The following is a 24,619-nucleotide window of genomic DNA, read 5'->3' as shown; positions in this document are numbered from 1 at the left end:
TCTCTCTCTCTATATATATATATATATATATATATATATATATATATATATATGTGAAAACCTTTCTGATATAAGATAACCCCTTCCCCCCTTTCTTTTTTTCTTTCTCTCTCTCTCATTACATTTTGAGACCTGGTGAATAAGATATTATATATGAAATTGTATTTGTCGCTCTTACTATTAAATTCTTATAAACAATTGAATATTAAATGATGAAAATGGTTATCATTTTTTTCTTCTTATTTTTCTCTTAACAGTGCATCATATTGGATCGAAATGTATATATTAGATGACTAGGTGACTCTAAAAAGCTAGTCACAATTTAATTTTATATAAAAAGTTGGTAGGTGTTAGAACTTTAGATACTAAATTCATAAAAAACAATCCCAGTCTTTGATTATTTTTTTTTACAAATTGAAGATTGAGATAAAAAATGAAAAAAAAATCTATGAATTAATATTAAAAGATAAAAATTTATGAAAAATATTAATTGTTACACCATCAAAAATCCATAGTTGACTTTCAATTATTAAAAAACATACTTAAGTTTGAAAAGTGATTTATGTCCTATCAAATTACTCCTCAAGATCATATTTATAAGGTTATAGGAAAAGAATGGAAAGGGAAAGAAGGGATTTGGGAAGAAAAGGAGAGGAAATATTTCTAATAGGATTGAGGATGTGGTCTAGACTAGCAATCCTAAAATAGAACCAAGCCATAAAATAAAACCAAGCCAAGCAGATAATGTTATATCACACGGTTCATGTAAGCCGAATAAGTTTTTGTAGTACTGAATCATATAGTTCACATAAAACCAATGTTATCCATATCGTACGTTACACAAGTGTTGAATAGGTTTAGAAAACCTATACGGCATGCTTACGATACACGATATGCTCGTGTATCGTAAGTGTATCGCTCGTAATATATGATACTGACACCGTATCGTATGATACAGATGATACACCATACAAATGATACACTCTCGTATCGTATGATACAGGGAAAAACACAAAAAATGAGCCTCAATGGCCTCTCCCCCCCCCCCCCCTCTCTCTCTCTCTCTCTCTCTCTCTTTTTGTGTCTAAAAACTCCAAGAGAACGGGGAGGGAGAGATTCATAAAAAAACATTGAAGATTCGTCGATTTGAGAGCTATTATCATTCAATCATGAAAGATAATAACTATATGTTTTGAACTTATGAATTGTAATGTAATCTAAGTCCTAAGACTCTAAGTTCTAAGATTCTATAAAATTTTCAAGTTTAAAATTGTGATGCACGCTTGTTATGTTATTTTGAATATCTGATTTCTTATTTTTGAATCTATTGTTGATACACATGAATGTCCCTTATGTGATGATCTTCTTTATATTGAATACATTTTTTTTATTTCTGATTTTTTGTTTATTTTTATGATTTTTTTAAATTAAAAATTTAATTTTACGATACTCTACACTACGTTTGCAATACGTCATACATTACAATACAACGTATAGATCGGTCCGACCGATAGTTATGCTACACCTTTTACAACATTGCATAAAACAACTTACACGAGCACTAATGCACTGAATCCCATCAAAACTTACTAAGACAGTATGTTTTTGCAAGTAAATGAGTTTATAGTTCTGTTTGGTCTAAATGAGTATAAGCTTCCTTGGTAAATTTCTTCAAATTTCGGATCTTTCAGTGTTGCTGCAGTAGTGTTCACGAGATGGCATGCAGCCCGAACTGGACTCAGCCAAGTTTCTTCACGAATTTCATCTTGGCTTATAGCTTTCTCAAACACTGAGCCAAGCATCGTACATGAACCGGTCGTCTGGTTCGCCTATTAACCTCGTTGGCTCTGGTTCTTTAACCTTACCAAACAAAGGTACAGTTAATTGATTCCTTTCATTTAACCACCTTAATTACATTAAAAAAAAAAACAGGTGGTCAAGTGAAAGAAATCCAAACTCAAGCATGTTCCTTTTCAATTCTATACACAGGCAAAAACGGTGTATATATATATATATATATATATATATAGAGAGAGAGAGAGAGAGAGAGAGAGAGATTAGTTCTTCCTACTGTCCAAACTGTACGGCCCTTAGCGATCTTCTATTGATTGGGCACATCAGACTCAACAAAATCTTGCAACTTTTTTTCTATGGAAAACATGATCTATACAAAGAATTGCAAGCTTTTGAGTTTTGAATTCCCCCCGAAAGCGTGAAACATCTGTTGGTACTTAGTTAATCTAATTGCCATCCTTACTAAACATATGATTCAGATAACGACTGTGTCGTCAAAGTAAAAAAAGAAAAAACTGAAAGAATAAAAATCACAAAATTTGAATTTTTGATGCCCTTCTAACCATCAGTGGAACCGAGATGTGTTTGTGTGTACAGAACGCATGCGCGTGTACGTGTTTGTCTCATATGCACATTAGTCCTTCAAAGAGAGAGAAAGAGAAATATGCATATCAGAATGGTACATATGTTGAATACCCCTTTTAAGAGAGAAGGTGATAGAGAGAGAATGATCTGCTCGTAGAAGCGTGGACCGTGTATATCATTCTAGAATGCATACTTCAATTTCTAATGTGATGCAAAGAGAGAGAGAGAGAGAGAGAGAGAGAGAGAGAGAGAAGCAAGCTTATTTGAGCTTACTGCTGCTATAACGAGGCATAAGACCCTGGCGTTCAGTTGGTAGTTGCATGGCAGCCTCCTGGCAAGAAGAAGGAATGCCATTCAGATCGCTTAAGATCTCATATAACTTACCCATGTCTTCTATGGACCTCTTGTGCATTTTGCAAGGACTGTTAAAAGAGAGGACACTCTCTCATGCTCGTGAGACGATGTGCCAACTTTGTTCTAATATATAGGTATACATGTATATATATGTACAAGAATTATCAACAGCCATCAACATATGTGTGAAGACTTGTCCGGTACCAAGCAATGTATCACCTTCCATAACAAGTTCAAAGAATAAAAAAGCAAAACAGAAAAGAGAGAATTTTCAGTTGTCTCTTTTGCTCAACTTGAGCATGTCACTACATATTTCCAAGGCATCCGTTCGAAGAAACTTCACTTTACTGAGGGAAAAACCGTCAAAGCTTCAGTTCTTATATTTGTTAGGATTATCAACCTTCACAAAGTGCAGAAAGTACAAGCGTTTCAAATAAAAGAATTTGACCATTCTTTTCAAGGTGCCGAAAAGGAAAAGCATGGAGACAGAAAAGAGCTCTTGAATGGGAATTGAAAAGAATGGGAATTGAAAAGAGATGTAGACCCAGTTGTTTCAGAATGGTCAGGTCTTCGGTGCAAGAACAGAATTGATCGGTATCTTCTCAACTTGGTTCTGCTTTCTCGCCTGGATTTTGTTTCGCTTTTAACAATATTGAGTTGGGGTTCAGTAAGCAAACTACTTTTCTTATATTAAATATCAAACTGGCCTCCAGCTAACGCAAACAGAAAAAAAGGCTGTCACAAACTGGTTCGCAAAAGGATATCTTTATTTATGATAATATAATATTTGGAGATAATGATAGAGTTTGATACAAGTAACGGCAGTTACATTCACATCACAAAAATCGCAAAGGAAAGAAAGATATGAACTTTACTAAATTGATACAGGCGAGAACGAATGATGAATAGCTAACTCAAAACCTCTGCATGGGTTGCCAAACAACTGCATGCACCTCTCGAGCCAAAAGGAAGGAATTCACAAAGCTCTAACATAAAATAGACGCATTAACATTGCCAGCCCTATTGATGCATTTCCAACATCTCCATTCTTCAGCTAGCAGATCAATTTACTTGCTGTGCTTGAGATGTGGGTAAAGTCCGAGAATATGCTCTGGCATGAAATCGTGGCGTGTAAGGATTCCAACAATCGGAGGCCTCTGCACAAAATAGAATAATTCTTGTGAGACTTTGGTGATGAAAAATGAAGCAGTTGCACAGCAGATCTAGCACAGCGCCTGATTAATGATGGAATGTAGATGGAAATGGCGATGACATGCAGTTTGGCTATGTCATTCACATGGTTGCTGCTGCAATGGAGCACTAACAGATCATGATGTGGTTTAGAGTAAAGGTTTTCCCTGCACAAGCTGCAAGGATGCAATTAACCCTGTGTGGAGTATGTTGCACACAGGGACAGAGTGATCAATGCGAGTTTAGCTACTGAAATATGTGGAAAAGTGTGGTGCATCTAGCAAGTGCGGGAATGTCAGATATGTAAACTGTCTACTCACAGCGGGAGTCTTGGGAATGACACAAAGGTGCCTGAGTCCAAGTTGTCGGAAAAGCACAACTGCCTTTGCCAGCGACATTGTCTCCACCACAGTGTAAGGTGAAGTGTTGGTTACTGGATGAAGATCTACATACATCTCCATCTCCTCATCGCTGATGTCGATATCTTCTATTCTCAATCCTTTACCTGACCCTGGTTTTGCAAACTCAAATGCACCAATTTTTCGGGATATCTCATTTCGTGAGACAACTCTGTCCCTCTTAAACAATCTTGCTTTCAGGAGCACTAGCAGATGAGATCTCAACACCAATCCACAAAGCTCAGGTGCCTCAGAGAATGGAGGCTCATTAACAACGGGAAAAGCATTATGACCAGAGAACCTAAGTGCATGCACAATTTCGCTGACCTTCTCCACTCCAGAAAAGGTAATCAACGGTGCAGAAACAACATCACCAGCAGCCAGATGTTTCATGTAAGGCTCTGCATGGGCTTCTAAATATGGCAACCCTTTCATCCGAACGATCTGGTCATACACACCATGATTAAAAGCATCAGCAACTGTTTTGGAAATGAGAAGTACCAGCATGACCAGGGGGAGCATAAGGAGGTTGTTTGTCAGCTCCAAGAGGATGACACAAACAGAAACTGTCATCCTCATAGTGCCACCTAAGAAAGAAGCTGCACCAAGGAGTGCAAAGAATCCAGGATCAAGATCAGTTATGCCACCAATAAGAGTGCCAACTAGTCGGCCATACGAGGCTCCGGCAAGAATGACGGGAATAAAAAGCCCACAGGGGACGGCAGCACCATATGTGATGAGGCCAAGGCCATAAATTGCAGAGAAGAAAAGGAGAATCGTAGAAATAGAGTACTCTGTGTCTGTGCCAGTGCTAAAAAGGTTGCGAATTGCATCATCATTGGTGTTAAGGAAGAGGCTGGCAAGGTCATTGTATTGACCAGCAGGACACTGGAAGTTCTTGAAGTTACCAGAACGGCCAATGGTGGGGCACTCTTCCTTGACATTGCTGGGGCAGGGAGTACAAGTTGCAAGCCAAGGGAGGCCATAGGAGCAACAAGAGGTAATGATAGAAATAATACAGGTGAGAAGAATCTTGCATCTTGGCCCTTTCCTGCAAAAGGGTTCAGTATGCCATGATTAGAAGATATATTCATTTAGTGAATCAACATGATATACCAGAATTTGTATGGCATCTAGTTATGCACATGCACATTGCGTTACCAAAGTCTCAAGAAGATTGATGCAAGAAAGTCTAGAAATGCCAAGAGAAAAAGGTTAAGTACTAACTCATTGATGATACTGTAAACACGGAGGATCCTATCCAAAAAACGATTATAGAGGCTCCCAAGAATACCACCAATGATACCAAGAATTATGATGGGTACCAAGTCGGCCATGCGATATGTCACCTCTGCTGTGTCCATATCAAACATTATTAACCCTCCCTTCCCAAAGAGCCCACAGTTTCCACTACGACAATAGTCAATTAATGCACGAAGAACAACTGCTACAACGGCTGTAGTGAAGAATGTCCTCCAAAGAAGTGCACTCCGCCACCTGAAATAAGATGTTATTTTGGTCAATAGAGAATACCTCGTAGACTGAAGAACAAGTACTTTTCATATGAATACAGTTGTAAATATAGTGGTTCCATCAATATTTATAGAGTTACTCAAGTGGCTAGTATAGAAAAGGAAAGGAATCCAAAAAACATAGCAACCAATGACAAAGATATGGAGGCAATTGGAAATCCAAAGGCACTAACATGGAAATTAGCAGTCTTCAAGTGAGAAAATGCATGGCCAGATAAAGTTGCACCATTTGCATCAACAATAGACCATCAATCTTTCTTAAACATAGCCAGATCTATGCTAGATAAGATATTATTTGTCATCTAAGAAATTCATTTTGAAAAAACCAGATAAGATATTATTTGTCATCTAAGAAATTCATTTTGAAAAAACCAAATTTTGCTATGTGTATGCACAATTGCATTCACAGATTTTCATGCTCTGTATCTCTCTCTACCTCCCTCCCTCTCCCCCCTTTTCTCTCTCTCTTTTCAATACCCATGCAAAACTCACACTATATCCTAGGTCGTTACTTTCAAGTGGACTTGAAATGAACACCTACATAGCATTCCATGTGACAATCAGCTAACAATACCCATTCTATTCTCACCCTGCCAGACTGGTAGATGCTAGTGGTCTGTGGTTATATTCTCAACAACTATCCTAATCTGCCTTTTGGCTACAGAGCTTTGAGCTGAACGGTTGGCATCCAGGGTGCATTAGTAAGTAGACTACAACCGAATGATACCCATCAGATGACTGATACTTACCATGAAGCTGCTTCTTCAAGTGCAAAGAGGACACCACCGACAGGGGCACGAAATGCAGCAGCAACACCAGCTGCAGAACCACATGTGACTAAATCACGCCTGTCTCTGTCATTCTTGAAGTAACGAAGCCATGTCCATGTTAGATGGTATTTGCGTGAACCTCCCTGACCCAGTAATGAAGCAATACAGGCACCTGTGTGCACCATGGGGCCTTCCTTGCCAATAACAAAACCAGCAGACACTCCACCAATAGAACCAAAAATCTGCATCAGTTTAGATTTCATTTTCAGCACAAATCTCAAGCTGACATAAATTAGACACCCATCTACTGAGAAAATTCATAGACCTGCAACATGGCCCTTTAAAATAAGTGTTCCAGAGGGTAGTGCCTCGAATTATTGTGAAATATGAAGCAGTTTTTGAGAATTTTTGAATGTTTAGCCCTCAAATTGGAACTAGGTGGAGTTTAGGAGGTGCGAAGGGCTGGAAAAGCAGCCATGGAGAACTTTTCCATGGATGAAGTAAGGCTATTCAATATTCATTGGTGTTTCTTGCATCTAAGCTGTCTTTTTCATCTTATGCAATCGAAGGATACTCTCCCTATTGATGTTCTTCATTTTCACCTCCACGTACTTTGACATAAGAAGGTTCATTTAGTCTAACACGAGATTCCTGCCTATGATGCATATATATGCATAAATGACAAAAGTTTGGTAAGAAAGTGCAAATGAAGTTGCTTTGTGTACCTTTACAAAGAGAGTGCTAGGTGCAAGAATGGAAGGAGCGTCCACTCCATTTAGATAAGATTTGACTTCAGGAATGCCAGAACCAGCTGCTGCTGGGGCAATGTACGCACAAATGATAGCAGCAAATGCTGCCAAAACCAGATTACAACCACTGTAAGCAAAGAACGCCAATAGATACCTGCACTGGAAAAATCCCAAGGACCATCATGCTTACATCCCAAGCCAAATTCTAAGGGTTTGAATAAGTCAAGATCTGACTATACAGCTACATAATACAGATTCCTTAAGGAGCCTGCTGCACCCATGCCATACTCGCTGTGTGCTGGTGCTGCTTCGACTTACAAAATTCAATTTCAACTACGAAAACTGTAGTCAACTACATATGTTTACTTTAAACTTAATTTTTACCCTAGGTCTTTAAATTTTTTTTTTTTGCACACAAGACCACAACCACGCCAACACCTATCTGACAGTTATACAGTTGACAATAACGTAGTGCCACTGAATAATGCCTTTGCAAGAAATCTAAGGTTAGGAATAATTTATAGATAGTTTTGGCAAATTAGTGTTTGAGCAAAGGCATACAACAATTAAGAAGCAAAGAATTTTTCATTCATTTTCCTGGGGCCAGAAGTGAAAAAAACATTTTTTCTATGACTTAGGGATCAACAACATTTACCTAACGGTATCAGTATTTAACCAAATTTTGGCCATGCCTTTTGATACCAGATAAGTTCATCATTTGCTGAAGCTGCTATTGGTTCCCTAACGAGCATGCCAGTGGCCAGTCTTAACAAATTCCGTGGTTTTAACATTTGGTCAAACTAATGAATATGTAGAAGCTGAAGAATATACTCCATGTCATGGAGCGAAAAGAACTCTTACCTATTCTCAAGCATGAGATTGCTAGTCATTAGCAACTTAAACCCTGCAATGTTTTCGACTGCCAGATTATTGAAGAAACCAACAAGCCCGGTACTCAAGCCTATGAGAAGAGCCAAAGTCCACTTGAGAACAACATACTGAAATATCTGCACTTTCTTTCTTGACCTCCAATCTTCCTTGAATACATCATTTTCCACAATCCTGCAAATGCAGAAAATAAGGATTTGATGGCAAGTTGAAACACATTTGCTTATTATCAAGGTTATTTCCAGATAGCAAATCAGGTATAAACGTATTTTTTCAGCCATTTATCCAAGGATACACTGAACCTGCCCAGAAAATTGTTACATGGCCATCAGGTCGAATCATGCCTTCTTCTAATGCTGGAGCAGGATGTTGGAAACAAAGGATGTAGTTAAAGACTTGAAATTCGACTTCAATACACGTTCCCAAGTTCACGACCATCTTTGGCTTCGTCAATATATAGTCGAAAGATTGCCCATAGAACATGAAAGAGATGTAATGCTACTCAGCTCTAGCCTCAAGATACTACAGTAAAGAACCGCAGGTTGTTTAAGGGGTTGCTCTTAGTTTTCTGTAGCGAAGGTGTTACAGATAACAAGGAGTACCAGCTTTCAGGAACTTTCATATATGAAAAAAGAATCCCAGCCGTTTTGGAATCTGGACGAATGAAAGGCGATATTGGCACAAACAAAGAAGAGGGACCGACGGAAAAAGAATCGCTAGTCTTATTCGTTTACCACTTCAGGAAATATTGAAAAGTTTTGATATACTTACTCATAATCCAAACTCTCCACAGGGCAGACATTCGCTCCCACTATGGCCAACTGCGACGTTGTGTTCCTCCTGTGAACAAGGAGAGGCTCCCTCAAATGGCACCTGTCAGAATCTCCGGACTCCCATCTCTCCATGCCCTTTGCTTCTTCCATCCCATCATTTTCTATATCAAGTACATCCTTATCCACCTCCATAGCTCTTCAGTTGTTTTTTTTTCCTTTTCCCACCAATACAGAAATATCTCCGATCACCAAAGTTTTCTAAAGCGCGCCAGAATCACACCTAGACTCCGGCTCCTGCAGAGAAAGGTACACAACTATATGAATAATTCAAGAGTTGCCCTAAGAAAAAGAAGAATAAGATGAAGCATTTCCACTTATTATAGGCTTTCCGTAAGAAAAATTTAGATACTTTGTGTTAAAGATCATCAAACAGAAATTCAGAATGGCAAGACAAAGATGACGAGCGGTACCTCAAATTCCGGAAAGAGAATTATCACCAAGCAATAAAAAAAAAAAGCCATATCTGGCCACTTTTTCAGGATCCTCTTAACGAACCTAAAAAGTTTCCTATGATGTCGCCATTGCCTTCTTTGCAATGAACAGTGGGATCGCATTTTTCAGGAAACAGAAAAAACAGAAAAGGATTCAAATGTAAAGAACCCAAAGACTAAAACAACAGCACTTTATATCCACTATATCCACGGTACCTCCTTTTCATGTCTCAGCGAAACCCCGATGACGATCAAATAATAACATAACGATTTTGGAGAAGTTGGTCATGGATAATTTGCTGGGAAAGGCACTCTAATATTGCCTCTCTTGCTAGACGGAAGAAAACAGAACAGCAACTTGACGAAAATGCAGCTTGAAAGTTTCCTCTTCAAATAGCACGAGATGGACGCTCACGATATCCGGAAAACACTTCAGAGAAAACTGTCTTTGCATTTAAAAGAATAAAGAGACCAGAATCCGAGAAACAATAACATCTGCACTCTCAAAATTTTAGTCTCAGGATGCAAGAGTCATCACCATGACGGTACTCGGCATTAACCATACGAGGAAGAAAGTTTGGGTTCGTGGAGAAGGGTCAATGAGAAGGCCGGCCACCGACCACAACGTTGAAGGGAGGAATGGTTGAATCATGAATGTGTGGAACCGCATTGGGGGAGCATATTTAATTTTTGCAGTTTGTTGTACATAATGTCGAAGGAGACAACGGAAGATGGGCCCAAACAGTTGTAGGTGGCCACGTTGTAGCCTGTAGGAGACTGAAAGAAAGTAAGCTTCCACACGGACGTCCAGCGCTGAGATGGACAGATTTGCCCTACAGGTAGGATCTTACTAGAGTTCTCGACTCCTGTTACGTCCGTTCACGAGAAATTACACTAACAAAAAGCAAGAAAAAGGAGAGACAGAGAGAGAGGGTGCCTGGTCTCCTATGATCCTATCGCCACGAGACCGTGCTCCTTTTCTTTGTGCCCCATACACGCAAAATAAGAATTTTTAATTTGATTACGTTAGTTATTCTGGCTTATATGATGATAACAGCTACCGACTCTCAAGAAAAGCTATTTATTAATGTTTGGCGGTTTGCAATTGGCAAGCGCCTCTTTCTTGCTTCCAGATTCTTTTATCTGTTCAGGAAAAGAGATTTTATCTTATTGGCGGTTTGTAAGGGGCAACACCCCCGATTCATTTTTAGGGTTTATGGTTGCGTCAAGATTTGGGTGATTTACGCTTTGAACTCAGTATCGTGCACTCATTATTTTGTAGTCCATAAAAATAGTACTTACTAGAATGAAACACTGTCAATTATGCGACGGTCTGGAGCTTATATAACCTTATCTGACTTTCCTGTTTTTTTATGTATATATAGATAAGAGGGGATGCAGTTATTCAGCAAACCTAGTGAAGTAATTATGAGCCACTTGTCCTAACTTCTTTTTCAATTTTCTTCTTCTTTAATTTTCTTTGTTCTGGTTAGATTAATTAGGTACTTAGTTCGTTGGACATCTTTTATGCAGAGACTTGGGGAGCAACTCTCCTGCTTCTCTACAGTCGGCAAATAAATTCAGGGAAACCGGTAAGGACCATGGCTCCTGTCAGATTGGAATCAAAATTTTAATTATAAATTTTAAAAGTTTTTGTTTAGTCTATATAAAAAATTTTAAAATTATAATTCAACTTTTATAATTAAAAACTCCTAACTATGCCCTTGTCTACAGCAATTCTGACCATTCAACTACACTTACAGTTGAACGGTATTCAGATTACAGCCGAATAGTCAAGAACGGCGGTGGGATAACTTCTGAAATGTTCGTTCTCCACTGGCGATATCCAAATTTGCCCTTCAATCTGCCAACTAAACAGCGTGATGTGTCCAAATCTATGTGTTTTTTTGGCTCGTGGATTTGATTCTGTGTCCTCTCTCTCGATCTGCATTTTGTGGCAGGAGTAAAATCAAGTCTTGGACCAATACGCGGCAAGTTTTATCAAGCATGGGGCCTACATATTGGAATGGGAAAAGTCTACTTCAATGCGTTAGGCAAAGTAGGAAAAGAAAATGTCGAACATCTCACATCCGACCCTCCACTGACACGCGAAACGCATGCATCATGCTGCTTTGACACAACCCTTGTCCTCTACTAGCAGCTTCTTTTCTTCTCCCCAATAAGTTCTCGTCACTGGAGGGTCTGCAGCCACACCATCGTCTGCCAGAAACCGGGGATCCATTTCCTTTAGTTTTTTCTTTTAATTTTCTAACAAGGGCAACTGATTGGCCGCGACTTGCACAGGTCAGAGGAGCAAACAATTATTGGGGAAAAAAACAACCAGTGAACAGTTAACTACTGAATGGCAGATCATAATAGTGGGAGAAGATTCAATCTCCACCATCCATTTTTATGATAGACACTAGACAGTTTCTGCTATAAGCATTATTGATGTAGATCCACCCACTTCCATTGGAAGTGGTTGGATAAAACCAACTGAAGGTGAGAATGTAAAATCTCTCAGGAAGAATGATTTAGCAGATGATCAGAACATGCTCCTTCGCAGATAGACGGTGAGCTGGCATTTCCTCAATGATAGATCCACTGGCAAGGAGTAGGCTTGGTTGGAAAGAGCTTGGTGGATGGAACAAAGCTTGTTTCCGGGATTGTGACAAACTAATGGTGGTTCCTTGTTCTATAGGAGGATCTCAAGAGTCAAGATTGATCTGTCATGAGACATAGCCATTAATTGGGACACAAAAGAGGAAACATGGTCATAATGAAGGAATCATATGGTTCCATATTGCTAATCTCGATTGCAATATCGTGGTTAGAGATTGGAGTGATCAGATATTAAAGTGAAGAAGTGAAGATCAAATCATCTGGGCATGGTGTCGAGGTATCTAAGGCACGCGTGATGGTGTCGCTACGCAAAGCTAGGTTTGGCCCGTAAAGTGGCTTGGCATTAAAGAACTATTATCAAAATAAGCATTTTATGTGAAACGAAAACAAATCTCGCGAAATCTGAAATGAGCTGCCATAAAACGTAGAGACGGATAATATACAGAGAAAGAGGCAAAAGTTTATCTTCAAGAAAACTACGGCACGTTGGAAGCGTTCCTTTTATTTAACCCACACAAAATGCTATATTTCTGTTCAATTTAGTGATACTCGCAATCAGATATATAATCTCAGTCATCATGATGGGCTGTGTGTTTGCCTTGAAATTGAAGAGCATTTTACCAGCAAAATGATGCCAAGTTCTTGTTCCTCCAATCGCAAATTTTTGACAAGCATAGTTCATACTGACCTTCATTGTTACTAACGGAATGCTACCTAGCTATTCATTAGTTTTTCCTAATTTTTTTCTCTTACCTCATATATTGCTATATTCGCTGCTCAAAACCTTAATTCATTGTTTCTCCAAAATTAAGGACGTAAATACCCTTAAAACAAACGTACGAACTAAAAGTTGCTAGAAATTTTGTTTAACATACTAAAGCAATATACTTAAATATGGCACAAATTATTTGAATCTTTAATTAGCACTTAGCATATACTTAAAAAGAACCAACAAGCCGCAAAAAATGGATGAGCTGAAACTAAGCAAGATATAATAAAGACCTTAATTTACAAGGAATCAGCTGTAAACTGTTTTGGAGTCTAGGACTTTGTTTTTTGGCATTCAAACAGATTTTAAATTGAAGAACACATCGCACAGAAAGATCCATATAAGCGTGATTTACTATCAACTTTTGCCTTCATATGGAAAAGGCTCCTGCGATTCCCATCCGGCAAGATAATGAGGAAATGCCGAAATGGCCGGTAAACTATGACGGTCTGCCGTTTTGGAGGCAAAAAGTTGCCTCCAAACAAACACCGTTTAGGTGTGTTTGGATGACTGTGACAAAACAATCACAACAAATGGTTGTTGTAACTGCGTGCCACCAAAGCACACGAATCAAGTTTCAAAAATTGATTAAAAACCCAAGTTTAACAAAACCTGATTTTTACAAAATGATTTTCTTTAGGATGTTATCCAAACGCTGCAAAGTTTCTTTTCCATTGTAATCCGTTATTCCAAGGAATTATCTTTCTTGTTTAAATTCATCCTTGTTTTCATAAACTTCAGGACACAAATTTTTTCCGCATCGCGGTTCAAAACAACATTTTTAATCATGGCAAATTCTCCTCCCTCAAATGCGTTGTCATTTAATGCTCTAGCATGCATAACGAAGAACGCAATTCTAATCTGCTTGAGTCTTCTAGTTCATTCTCTTCCCATGGAGAGAAATTAAGGTTTGCACTAAGTTAATTGTCCATAGTAAAATTATGATCTTCATGGTTGCTTCTAAAATAATATTTACCTCTCCATTTATGTCTAGGTCATCCTTAAGATACGACCGACCTCGTCTTTTTACTTGATAATTTAAATCCAAGCGTTTGTCATGGTTATGAAAAAAAGACGTCTTTGAAACTTTAAAATGAAGTTTATAGATCCAAAGAATAAAAAACTAATAAGGAGGGATCACTATGAAGGAAAAAGGACTTGGCACCTCGTTCTGTGGATCTTAGAGCTGCCACGTAGTTAACACCCATTAAATACTTTTATAATGGGGCCAAAGTTCCAAACCGGACCACAGGCTGGTTTAAAAATAAAAAAGGAAACCTTGTGGAGCCATTACCATTGGCCAGCCTAGAGATCACCCTCCACCTTCCCTTTGCCCTTTTTATGGGCCACCCGTCTTTTTTGTCCTTTTGTTCATAATCAGTGCACCTCTTTTGTTTGTTTTAGCATGAATTTCTTGCGTAGCTTTTGTTGGCATCTCAATCACCTCTAGGATCTCAATATATCACATTTGATGATCGGATATCCAACCAAGCAGCTTTGAAAAGATTGGATATAGAAAAAAAAAAGATTAGTATATGATGAAGAGCTTTGAATTTGGATATAGGTAAAATATCAAATCGGATATAGAGTTTTTAGTTTTAAACAAATATTCTATGTCAAACTAAACCTAACAGTCAGTCAGCTTTGGTTCAAAATTCGGATTCAGCTGTAAATATAAAAATCAGATAAAGATCTGATTGAGATTGTGAAATCAGATCTTTCAGATTCGGATATGATTTTCCTTCATTCATATTTAAATATAAATATATGAAAATCGGATAAAATGGATATGATTTAGATTTTTAGAGTGTGCTTGATTCAAGTCCGATCTTTGTACCAAAGACGCAGATTTTCAAGAAGAAACAAAAGTGAGGGGATGCTCTAAGACTTAATGTTCACTACTTCTTCCTTTTTTTTTCTTTTCTCTCTCTTAGAGCAGTATAAGGTCATCGTTTAGAATATTCAATCATAAATTATTAGACTTAAGGAGTCGTAAATTATGTTGCCAAAGATTATCGAGTAACGCGTTGACTGCTGAACTTGCGGTGAAAGGAAGAACAGTTTCGCTCAAAGCCATAGAATGAAAAGGACTTAAATTTGGAGGCCAAAAAAAATAAGTAAAGAAATGGAGGATTGTGGTGAGCAACCAATTGAAACTACTCCTTTTTAATGGACTCACATGGCGCATGGATGGACAATCGCCATCAACCAAAATGAATCCACAGGCAGTAAAATTTGTATCTTTTTCTTTTTTCCAGAAGATACTGTTTGCTATTTTTCATGGTCCTTCTAAAAACCCAGAGTTGAATAGGAAGCCTAGCGCACAAAAAAGGGAGAAAAAGAACACGAGGAATTATTATTGTCCTCAAACGAGAAAATCGAGATCTGAAAACCAACGAACGTCTTGGAACCTAAGGACTTGACTTTCTTTGTGTATCTGCTTAATTGGTGCAAGGTAGCGGGGGCGACAGAAGCTGTCAAGGGGACAAAGTGCATGTGGATTCTTTGAATGGTTATTTCAGTACTTCTAACATTATTCCATAAGAAACATTAATAATCGGACAATAATTTTCGCAGATTAAAATACTTTAAAAAGTTACGTTCGTATCTTAAATTCCCCACAAATTTTGAAGTTGCACATCGGGCCCACTCACGTGTTATTGCGTTCAGGAATCATTGACCGAAAAGTGTGAAGGAAGAGAGGGGCTAATGCAAGTAACAAGTCATTCTTCAAATAAATTATTTACCTTTGGCTATGTGGCGCAGCCTCTGCTCCCAGATTCTTCGACAGCTACAAGCAACCTGTCCAAATAAGAACACGCACGGCTCAGTTAAACGGTGTCTCCAGGAAAAAAACCCAACTCCACAAGTATACTGTTTCCAGATTACAAATTTACAGCCCACTTGGTTCTTTGACTTCAGACAATTAAACTCAGGGTTTTGTCTGAAAGGTATATGTACTCTAAAAGAGGCCTTTGATTGCTGGGTACTGGTATTTTTCATTTCTATTGATTTTAATTTGATTTTTCTGTCAGTGCCGTGATCTCCGACTGCTTTTCTTTAAAATTTATTCGCGCACCGCCTTCTCAAGATTTTCATTTTGTAAGAGATTCATTTATCTTGCTCCCCAGCATGCGAAACCCCACCTTTCCATTAGGACAGAAACAAGTGGCAGGGTTATGTTTAGTCCCCGTCATTATCTAACTCCGAGTGGTAGGCATGGTAGTCCTTATCCACCCAAGGTTTACCAGTGGGAAAACAAGTCCACTGAATTATAAACTGATACAGGAAGGTATTCTACCAAATATAAGACATGGTAGACCATGAATGCTTACATTTCTATGATTTGTAAACGTAAAAAGCCTTTTAAACTGAATTATATGCGTGCACGTGTGCAACAGATTCATGCATAAGCATGGCACGTATTTCTTAAAAATGGACCAGGGGCCTCCCAAGAATGGGTTAGAAGGACTCGTATCATACATCGAGGGTGATGCATGGTGCACTCCACGTCTTACTTTTGCCACTATTGTTAATGTTTGGCCAAGAGAATAGCGTGCTTATTCTTCAGCTAAAAGGGCCTTACATCCAAGCCATCTAAAAACAGGTCACTTACGTCCTTTTTCCGGCCATGAGCCCCACGGACAGCTGCTTTTAAATACGTACCAGAAATAGGGTTCATAAGTTTCTGTTGGTATCTTGCATTTGCACTATAATTGGCCCCTATCTACTCTTTAATCATAAGCTTAGCTAATTTGCCAATAAATCCACTACCCAAATGCAAAAGCACCCACTTACGGCCACCAACCAGCTTTCGGCTTGACGTCGTAATGAGTCCAAGACAAGCTACCTTGTAAGTATTAAAAAGCAGAGTAGAGAAACAATATGCAGCATCCACTATATATACATATGTTGCATGCGTGGGCCCACCTCATTAGCATACAGGCGTATATCTGTGTTTATCCAAGCGTTAAATTTCTAAACCAACCATATGGATGTCTCTACTTTAATTTCTTTCACCCCACGAAACTGTAGGTTTTTAATCAACTTAATGTGAAAATTTTTTATTTTGGTACCATGGCGAATCAGATGCTCACGATTTCATGAACCCTTAAGTGTCTCAAAAATGATCGAGCAATTTATCTTACAATTAACTTTAGCACATGAAACTAAAAAATAATGTATCAAAAAATAAGACTAGAAAAGTTTTTTTTTTTGTCTTTGAAATTATGAAACCAATAATGTACCACCCAACCCAGGTGGTGACCCGATCTCAATTCCACCATGTTATGGTGGTATAACTGCCATAATCAAGGTCATGTATATATTGAACTCCAAAAACACTGATTTTGTTTCTTCACATGAATTTACTTAAGGATAGCTTTTGAACAAACGGAGTCAACGGTCGTTCAGCTATTTGGCTGGCTTTACACAAAAAGTGGTGGCGAAGAGACAATTTTAAAAAGGCAACACAAGCTTCCACTCAAATAACAAGAAGATCAAACTTTTTTAAAAAAAAAGAAGTTATATATTTTTTAATGAGTAAATAACTGAGAAGTAGCATTTAAAAGCAAGAAGTTAGACCTTTTATTATCAAAAGATGAGAAAATTTTTTATAGGTTCTTTATATTATACAGCGTTTATATTTAATACCGACCAATATCACGTTGTCATGTTATTGAAAAATGTAATAGACTTTCGTAAATTTATTTTATATATATATATATATATATATATATATTACATCTGACTATTTTTTATATGAAAAATGTATACTTGTCTACATTATTTTTCAAAAGCTTCTAAAGACAACTAGACGACATATAAAATAAGTGTAGGCATACAAAATGAGTGATAACAACTAGACAACTAGATGACATATAAAACATTTAACTAAAAAAACAATTATAGACTCTTATTTGTCCATTACTAAAAATTATTAAGCGTATTATGTGAAAAGAATTTCAAAAAATTGTTTTTTAAGTTGAATTTAAAATCTAAAAGTTGATGAAATCATAGGCTCTTAGATTTACATTTGATGCCACCCTTGCTCCCGCCGTGAAAAATTATACATGGCAAAATATTGGTTTTTTTTAACATCACTGTAAATTGAACTCGGGTCCCATCTTTGCTTTTACGAGACAAAAGATAAAGGATAAAGATAATCTAGGGAGGGGCACCCAACGAAGTACCTAGGGGCCACTAAAGCGGCATTCTTCAATTAAAAAACATAAATTGAAGTATGCGACTGAAACATTATAGTCTAACCATAAGGTGGCTATGCCACTCCTGCAAAAAGCGTCTTATTGAGGACAAAACATGTTATTGCAGCAAAAGAAAGCGTATCAAGTTCAGGGAATCGGGAACAGAAATCCAACCGTGGGACCCTTCTTTTGCCGTTGAATGCGATCATATGTAGTCTAAAACGGGTCAGCCATTTCGAGTTTCGTTTCTGCTGTTCTTCCAGTGTTTGTATTTTCTTGCTTGTCCTGCCTCCGTCTCGGACATATCGACTTGGTCCAAATCCAACCCCTTTATCCCAACACCTCAAGCCTAAGCCTAAACTGTAACCATCTATTCTGCTGGTGCCGTGTTCGAGTCGTCCGCCTAAAATAAAACAGGGAACATCATCTTGGCGATCAACGGCATCAAATCGTTTTCCCGTCCAGGTTCCCTTGGGACCTGGTTGTTCTTTCTATAGGTGATGGAAGGCCAGGAACGCCGAACGCTTTTTGGGCCGTTCAGAGACACTCAAGTCTGTTGCCTTCACGTGCAATGGAGGTCATATTGGGACCCGCACTCTGTGCTGACATGGGTAGACCAACTTTCATTGGCACGTAGGAGTAGTTTACTCCGGGATTTTCCACGGGGGAGGGCGGGCAAAGGATAGGTAAGCTTAGCAGCGGGGCCCACTTAGACGGTTGGCACCAAAACCACCTACACGGTCGTACGATGGGTAAGTATTTCCGAAGAAAACGGTTCAGGCTCTTTCTCCTGCCATGGCGTCCCATCAAGACATGTCTGTCATGGTAGATGCTCACAAAGTAGGTGCTCACAATCAATTGGGCAGGAGAGGTTTGGCTCATCCCAATTAATACAGAGCCCTTCTTGGAGCTTGCCCATTAAGACGGCATTATATTAGTGTAAAACTGGTGCCCGTCAAGGTTATGTGGGATCCACTCTGGGCGTGTACTAATAAACTTCTGTCCGATGACATCAATAAAATAAAAAGGTTCGGTTTTTTATTCATCTCTATCTAATCGGAGATCGACGTATTCATCGTTCTCTCACCTATTGACAAATTCATGATCTTTTTTTTAAAGCTCTTCGAAAGAGCCTTTTACCTCCAACTTGAAACATTTAAACTTTTTTTTTACGAAAATACAACAAAACAGAGAAATAAGTGAATGGTTGAGAAAAAAGGACACGCAAACATTTCTCAATCGACACCGGCCCCATGCTGATTGCATGACTATGTTGAGCTGGTAATCATGGTTAAATAATACAGAGATGTATTTACATTACAAAAGCAAATGTGAAGGATGAAGTGGTAATTCACAACCAGGAAGAAACGGATTTGTCGATTGATAACATGGTTGAAGAGGAATTCATGAGTCAAAATGTGGTGGATAAAAATAACCTTTACATAGCGAAGCATATTTACCAAAATATTGGTTTTCTTGTTCTAACGTCTGACACTGCCAAATGGGTCTCCCGATTGCGGAAGACACTGGACAAAGGCCGAAGCTGTCACGAGTTGAGACACTTCGGTAGTTTCGTCTCTTTCCCATACGAAAACTTAAGTAACTTAGTCCAAGGTGTATGTAACCGGCGAAAAAGAAAACCGTCCAAATTGGCTTCTAACCAAAGGAACTTCTGGGGAAGACGAGCTCCACTCTTTCATAGGTAGGGGAAAAAAAAAGATCAGTCGAAGTGTCGAATCAAGTAATTACGACAGACAGCATGCGTGGTTCCTAAAACTAAAAGGTTCTACCCACGGAATCAAACTTTTTATCCGGCTGGTTGCATCACACTAGATGTCTAAGAACCCACTCCCAAAAATGCCACTTTTAACGTTGTCTTGGTCTAACACCTAAATTTACTATGCAGGAAACTCCAACTAAATTTAGTTTATTCCGTCCCAACATGTTTTTGGTTTTATCGTTAAAGTATTCTATACTTCGTAGAAAATATGTGTAATTTTCTGATATATGCTATACTTAAAGAATGTCTTGTTTGCCCAATTGCTATATGCAGTGTCATATCTTAGAGCAGAAAGCCACATGATCCATTCAAATTGCGTATTAGTTCAATAAGCATTTACTGTGCTAATTGTGAAAGCGCTTTCTAACCAGGCAGCATGAACGGCTATTTCGAAAATATCTATTATGCAAAATCATATTTTATGTGTTATCTTCAATAGCACCAAATGTTAAAAGGACAGGCGACATTTAATTTTAGAGATATACAGTATCTATATGTACACCACGCCAAGTAGGACATCCATCTATGAAGAAATAGGAATCCGAAGCAAGACCGGTCCTTTTGATAATGAAAACCTACAAAGAACTGACAAAAAGAAAATGATGGACGAAGAGTCTGGAACGTGATAATGAGATAGGTGGGAGCCCGCTGTTAACGATCATGGGGTTGTCTATGAAACACCTGAAGGAGAACCGGGCAGGAAGAGGGAAATGACGAAGGGAAACGAGCCAATGGGGTGAAGACGGAAAGCTGCGGTTGGAGAATTTTACCTGAGATTGTCAGATGCCCGTGACATCCTCAGAGATAAAACTCTCCTATCTCTCAACATAATGAGAAGGCCGAAAGCGAAAAATAAGTCCCAGATGAGCAGAACTACAATGCGTAATAGATGAATTAGGACGTCAGAGACGGGGTGGTCCACTAACTACTAAGTGCTTCTTCCACAAAAAAGAAAAAAGAGAAATTACCGACATATACGTGTCCATATGCCTCAGGTATTAGCTTTCAACCCTCCAATTCTTGCTATTGTTTTCGAACAAAACCGTCCAATCAATTAGATATGTACCATTGGTGTTGCTGAAAGGTTTATCTTTCCAAGACCGGATGACTCAAGAGATAAACGGAAAACTCTCGCATTCGGCATTCCGCGGGAAAAGAACCGCGCATGCACAGGAAAAAGGACAAGTGGATTCTCTGGAAGGAAAAAGTGAATTTGAGAACGGAAAGTCAGCAGATAACCAAACGTCGTGAATTTCGTTTGTCTTGATCTAAACGGAGAGCATAGTATTTGGTTGTTTTCACTTCTTCTGTTTGTTTCGTTTTCTGAAGTCACTTTTCTTCTGCTTCAAGGAAATGAGAACTCAAGGAGAAAGAAAATCTCAACCAGGAGGCAGCGAGAGAGAGAGAGAGAGAGAGAAAGAGAACTCACAGTAGAAGGACCCGCTCCTTATTCTTTTTCTAGAATTTTGTCTCTCTGATTCTCAGATGTGCCCTGTAAGAAGAAACTGAGCCCCTGCACCTGATGAAAGAATAAAAAGGAATACGAATTATTATAAAATGTCAGAAAGAGAGATGCTACAAGTTATAATTAAATGAGACATGAAGAAAGAAAACAAACAAAAATGGAGTCGATCGATGACCGGAAATGACCCATCACTTGCCTGAATGGATGAGTCGACGATTGAAACCTTAGATTTTGGAAGAATATCGTTCAGTTACCTGCTAGAAATCGTCCGGTGTTCGGAAGAACTTCTTTCTCTCGCTTTCTAAGGAAATTTCGCTCAGAATTGCTCGGTTAAGGCGTAGAAGAACGATCTCCAGATTTTTTTGGAATCGATCACGATCAAGATCGCGTAAAGGAAATAGACCGAACTATGTTTTCGTTTCAACAGAATCGTTCTGCAGCCATTTAAGATCTCCTGCTCTCGCGATGGATCAAGTAGCAAAGCTTGGTCGAGCTACCGTGATCTCTCAATCTCTTCAAAACTTGCCGTGAAGGACAGCAAAACTTCTTTCCTGCCTGGAAGTACAAGCAAACTCTCCGAGTTCCGACCTAGAACCAGAAGCAAAATCCGATATCTCAATGAATCGATTCTCAATCCACCATCTCCATGAAGAACGTCGGCTGCTGTTCCTCGAATCAAGCGGCAAGTCTCCGCGCTACGAGAAACAGAGCGCGGGAAAGAAAAAACCGCCTATTCCGTCAGAGAAATCGCCCGAACGACTCCGCACGTCGTCACCGCAGAGGAATCAACCCCTATTGTGACTAGCATTTGCTGCTGCGGAATGATTTCTCACCGTGGGAAGAAGAAGGCCTCCAATCAACAAAGAGCCTTCTCCCTTCGTCTTTCTCACCTAGCGTCCTTCCTTCCTGTCTACGTCACCTCTCTCTCTCTCTCTCTCTCTCTCTCTCTCTCTCTCTCTCTAGGAAGACGAATCCTGGCGTCTCAATCAGTCGACGTTTGCGTGGAGGGGAACGAGGAGAGTGTCACGGACGAATCGAGAGAACAATAATGGCGGGGAGGAAGGAAATGCAGAGAGCCACGAGTTTTTCTCGCCGTCTTCTCTCTCCGCCTTTCTCTTCTCGCTTTTCCTCCTCCTCTTCTCCTCTTCCGTTATTTTGATTTCCCGTTTCGCTTCTACACTCTAACAATACTTAAGTACCCAGAGTACCCCTCCAGTGAGAACAAAATAACGACGTCAGTCTTTCCGCCAGGCCGAGTTGCGTACGCATTTCATGGATGGAACAAGTATTTATCAAAGGGGATGAATGTTACTTTTGAAATTTTTTATAAAGTAACGAGTATTATAGACTTTTTCTTTTACTTTTTGACAATTTTCCTCCAACCTTTTAAAAAAGTTCTTTTTTATTTTAATGGATGTATTTTTAGTTATTTCAAATCCCCCTATATAATTTTATGTGTATATAACCAGCTTCATCTCTAACCAGAGAAATCGATATAATTCATTACTCTCATATGCGCATTATGAACCGGAATAAATACTATCACCTTATTTTGAATAATATTGTAAAGGGGCTGGTGCGTGGGGGTAGGGTTAGAAATTTTTCATTGCAGGGTTAAAACGGTAATTTCAAAATTTTAATGTTGGATAAAATAAAAATTGAAAAATTTAGATAAGTTTTTAAAAAATCTGACAGCCTGCCTCCGGCCCTGCTATCGAACAGTGCTGCTATCACTAAATAAAACTTTTAACAGGGGTCGATCTCTATTTTTTCAAAAGTTTTATGAGGGCCGAACTCAAATTTAAAAAAAAAAACTAACCACTAAGATTTAAATTTCGAAAGTTCTACGAGGGTCTGTCTATCCTGTAGTTTGCTTTGTAGTCACGGATCCAATACGCATTGGATGCGAAATGGCCAGATAACCGTGTCCGGTTTATGCTCCAATCCAATTATTGGGATTTGATGAGAAAATTATTAAGTTGTCCATTTTTGTTTTGTGGAAGAGTTTGGATCAAATCATAAATATTTTAAGTGAATAATATCCATATAGTTGTATGTGGGATCCAGTCCGCATTATTGGCTGATAGGCGTCTTATCATGCATGAACTAAGACGATTTTGGTCGATAAGGGACTTGGAATATTATTGAGCACTCTTTTTTTTTTTTGGTGAAAGATTCTAAAATAAACTAGACATGCTTCGAGACTTTTTTGCTTGCCAGTGTTAGCACACTAAATCAATCATGACAACATCAACAAGTTTTGTAATACAAAGCATCTTGCAGTGGCCGGCCCTACTGCTTATTGCACTATACCTCTCGAGTAAGGATGTTAATATATCCTATTTAAATCAGATATTTTGCTAAACTGATCCCAAAATATCGGATATGGAAAAAAAATTAATATCCAATTAAAAAATTGAATCAGGTTTGGATTTAATAAATTACATCTGATCAGATTCAGATGTACATACATATCTTATCAAATTCGAATTGGATTCATTTTTAGACAAATAGTATGTATTTAATTCTATTACATTTTAAAAATTGGCAAAATCCGGCTTAAAATTTGGATTCAAATTCATAAATGAACGTATAAATCAGATTTGGATTGTAAAATCAGATTTGGATATGACTTTTTTTTATTCGTATTTGAATATGAATATGTGAATATCCGAAAAAACGGATATAACTAAGGGTATATTCGATCCGAATCCAAATTGTTGACATCCCTACCCTGAACATAAAATTCTAAATAAATAAAAAAGAAAAACTGGAGACCAATATTAAGAAAGAACAAATAAAAAAAAAACTACTATTTATGTGGAAATCAATGTGGTTGGCCTATTTTTCCTGAGTTGCCTTAGGATTTTGGCTCAGAAGAAGCCAGCAATGAGACTTGAACTCATGACTTAGAGTGACGTGAATGGTTCAGATTCAGGATCGGGTTTGGACCAGGTTTAGATTTGAAGTTCCAAGACAAAATGAATTAAACATGGGAACTTATACAAGCGAGTTGTTTTCCATTACCACATCTAACTTAGACCTGGGCATCCGATCGGCCCGGCTCGATAAGAACCGGGTTCAGGCCAGCCAAATGCCCAAAACCCATGCCCAGGCCCGGGTTCGATACCTAAAACCCAAGCTCAAGTCTAGCCCGGCCCGGTTTGATTATAATAAAAAAATGTTTTTTTAAATATAAAATAATTTTTTGAATATCAAATATATTTTTAATAAGACAGAAATATATTTTTAAT

At 38.4% G+C, this 24,619-nt stretch overlaps 1 protein-coding gene across 3 annotated transcripts; it reads right to left on the bottom strand.

The window, feature by feature from the left end:
• Positions 1-3,482: 3,482 nt before the first annotated feature.
• LOC116254361 (chloride channel protein CLC-c-like) lies at positions 3,483-22,525 on the bottom strand. Of its 3 annotated transcripts, XM_031629739.2 has the most exons (10): positions 21,620-22,525; positions 21,330-21,419; positions 15,664-15,718; positions 9,033-9,328; positions 8,235-8,435; positions 7,350-7,527; positions 6,604-6,866; positions 5,550-5,819; positions 4,245-5,373; positions 3,483-3,890 (listed from the first exon to the last, which is right to left on the bottom strand). In XM_031629739.2, exons 4-10 carry the CDS (start codon positions 9,224-9,226, stop codon positions 3,801-3,803), a joined length of 2,325 nt encoding a protein of 774 aa, XP_031485599.1. In that variant the 5' UTR covers positions 9,227-9,328; positions 15,664-15,718; positions 21,330-21,419; positions 21,620-22,525; the 3' UTR covers positions 3,483-3,800. The 3 variants fall into 3 exon arrangements, with proteins under 3 accessions (XP_031485599.1, XP_049934244.1, XP_031485606.1); XM_050078287.1 differs by lacking the exons at positions 15,664-15,718; positions 21,330-21,419; positions 21,620-22,525 and adding an exon at positions 10,064-10,178; XM_031629746.2 differs by lacking the exons at positions 15,664-15,718; positions 21,330-21,419; positions 21,620-22,525 and adding an exon at positions 9,742-10,044.
• Between the last annotated feature and the right edge of the window lie 2,094 nt (positions 22,526-24,619).

The sequence above is a fragment of the Nymphaea colorata genome, chromosome 1 (assembly GCF_008831285.2).
Source record: "Nymphaea colorata isolate Beijing-Zhang1983 chromosome 1, ASM883128v2, whole genome shotgun sequence".
Lineage (NCBI taxonomy): Eukaryota > Viridiplantae > Streptophyta > Magnoliopsida > Nymphaeales > Nymphaeaceae > Nymphaea > Nymphaea colorata.
This window is presented reverse-complemented; position numbering and strand designations above follow the sequence as displayed.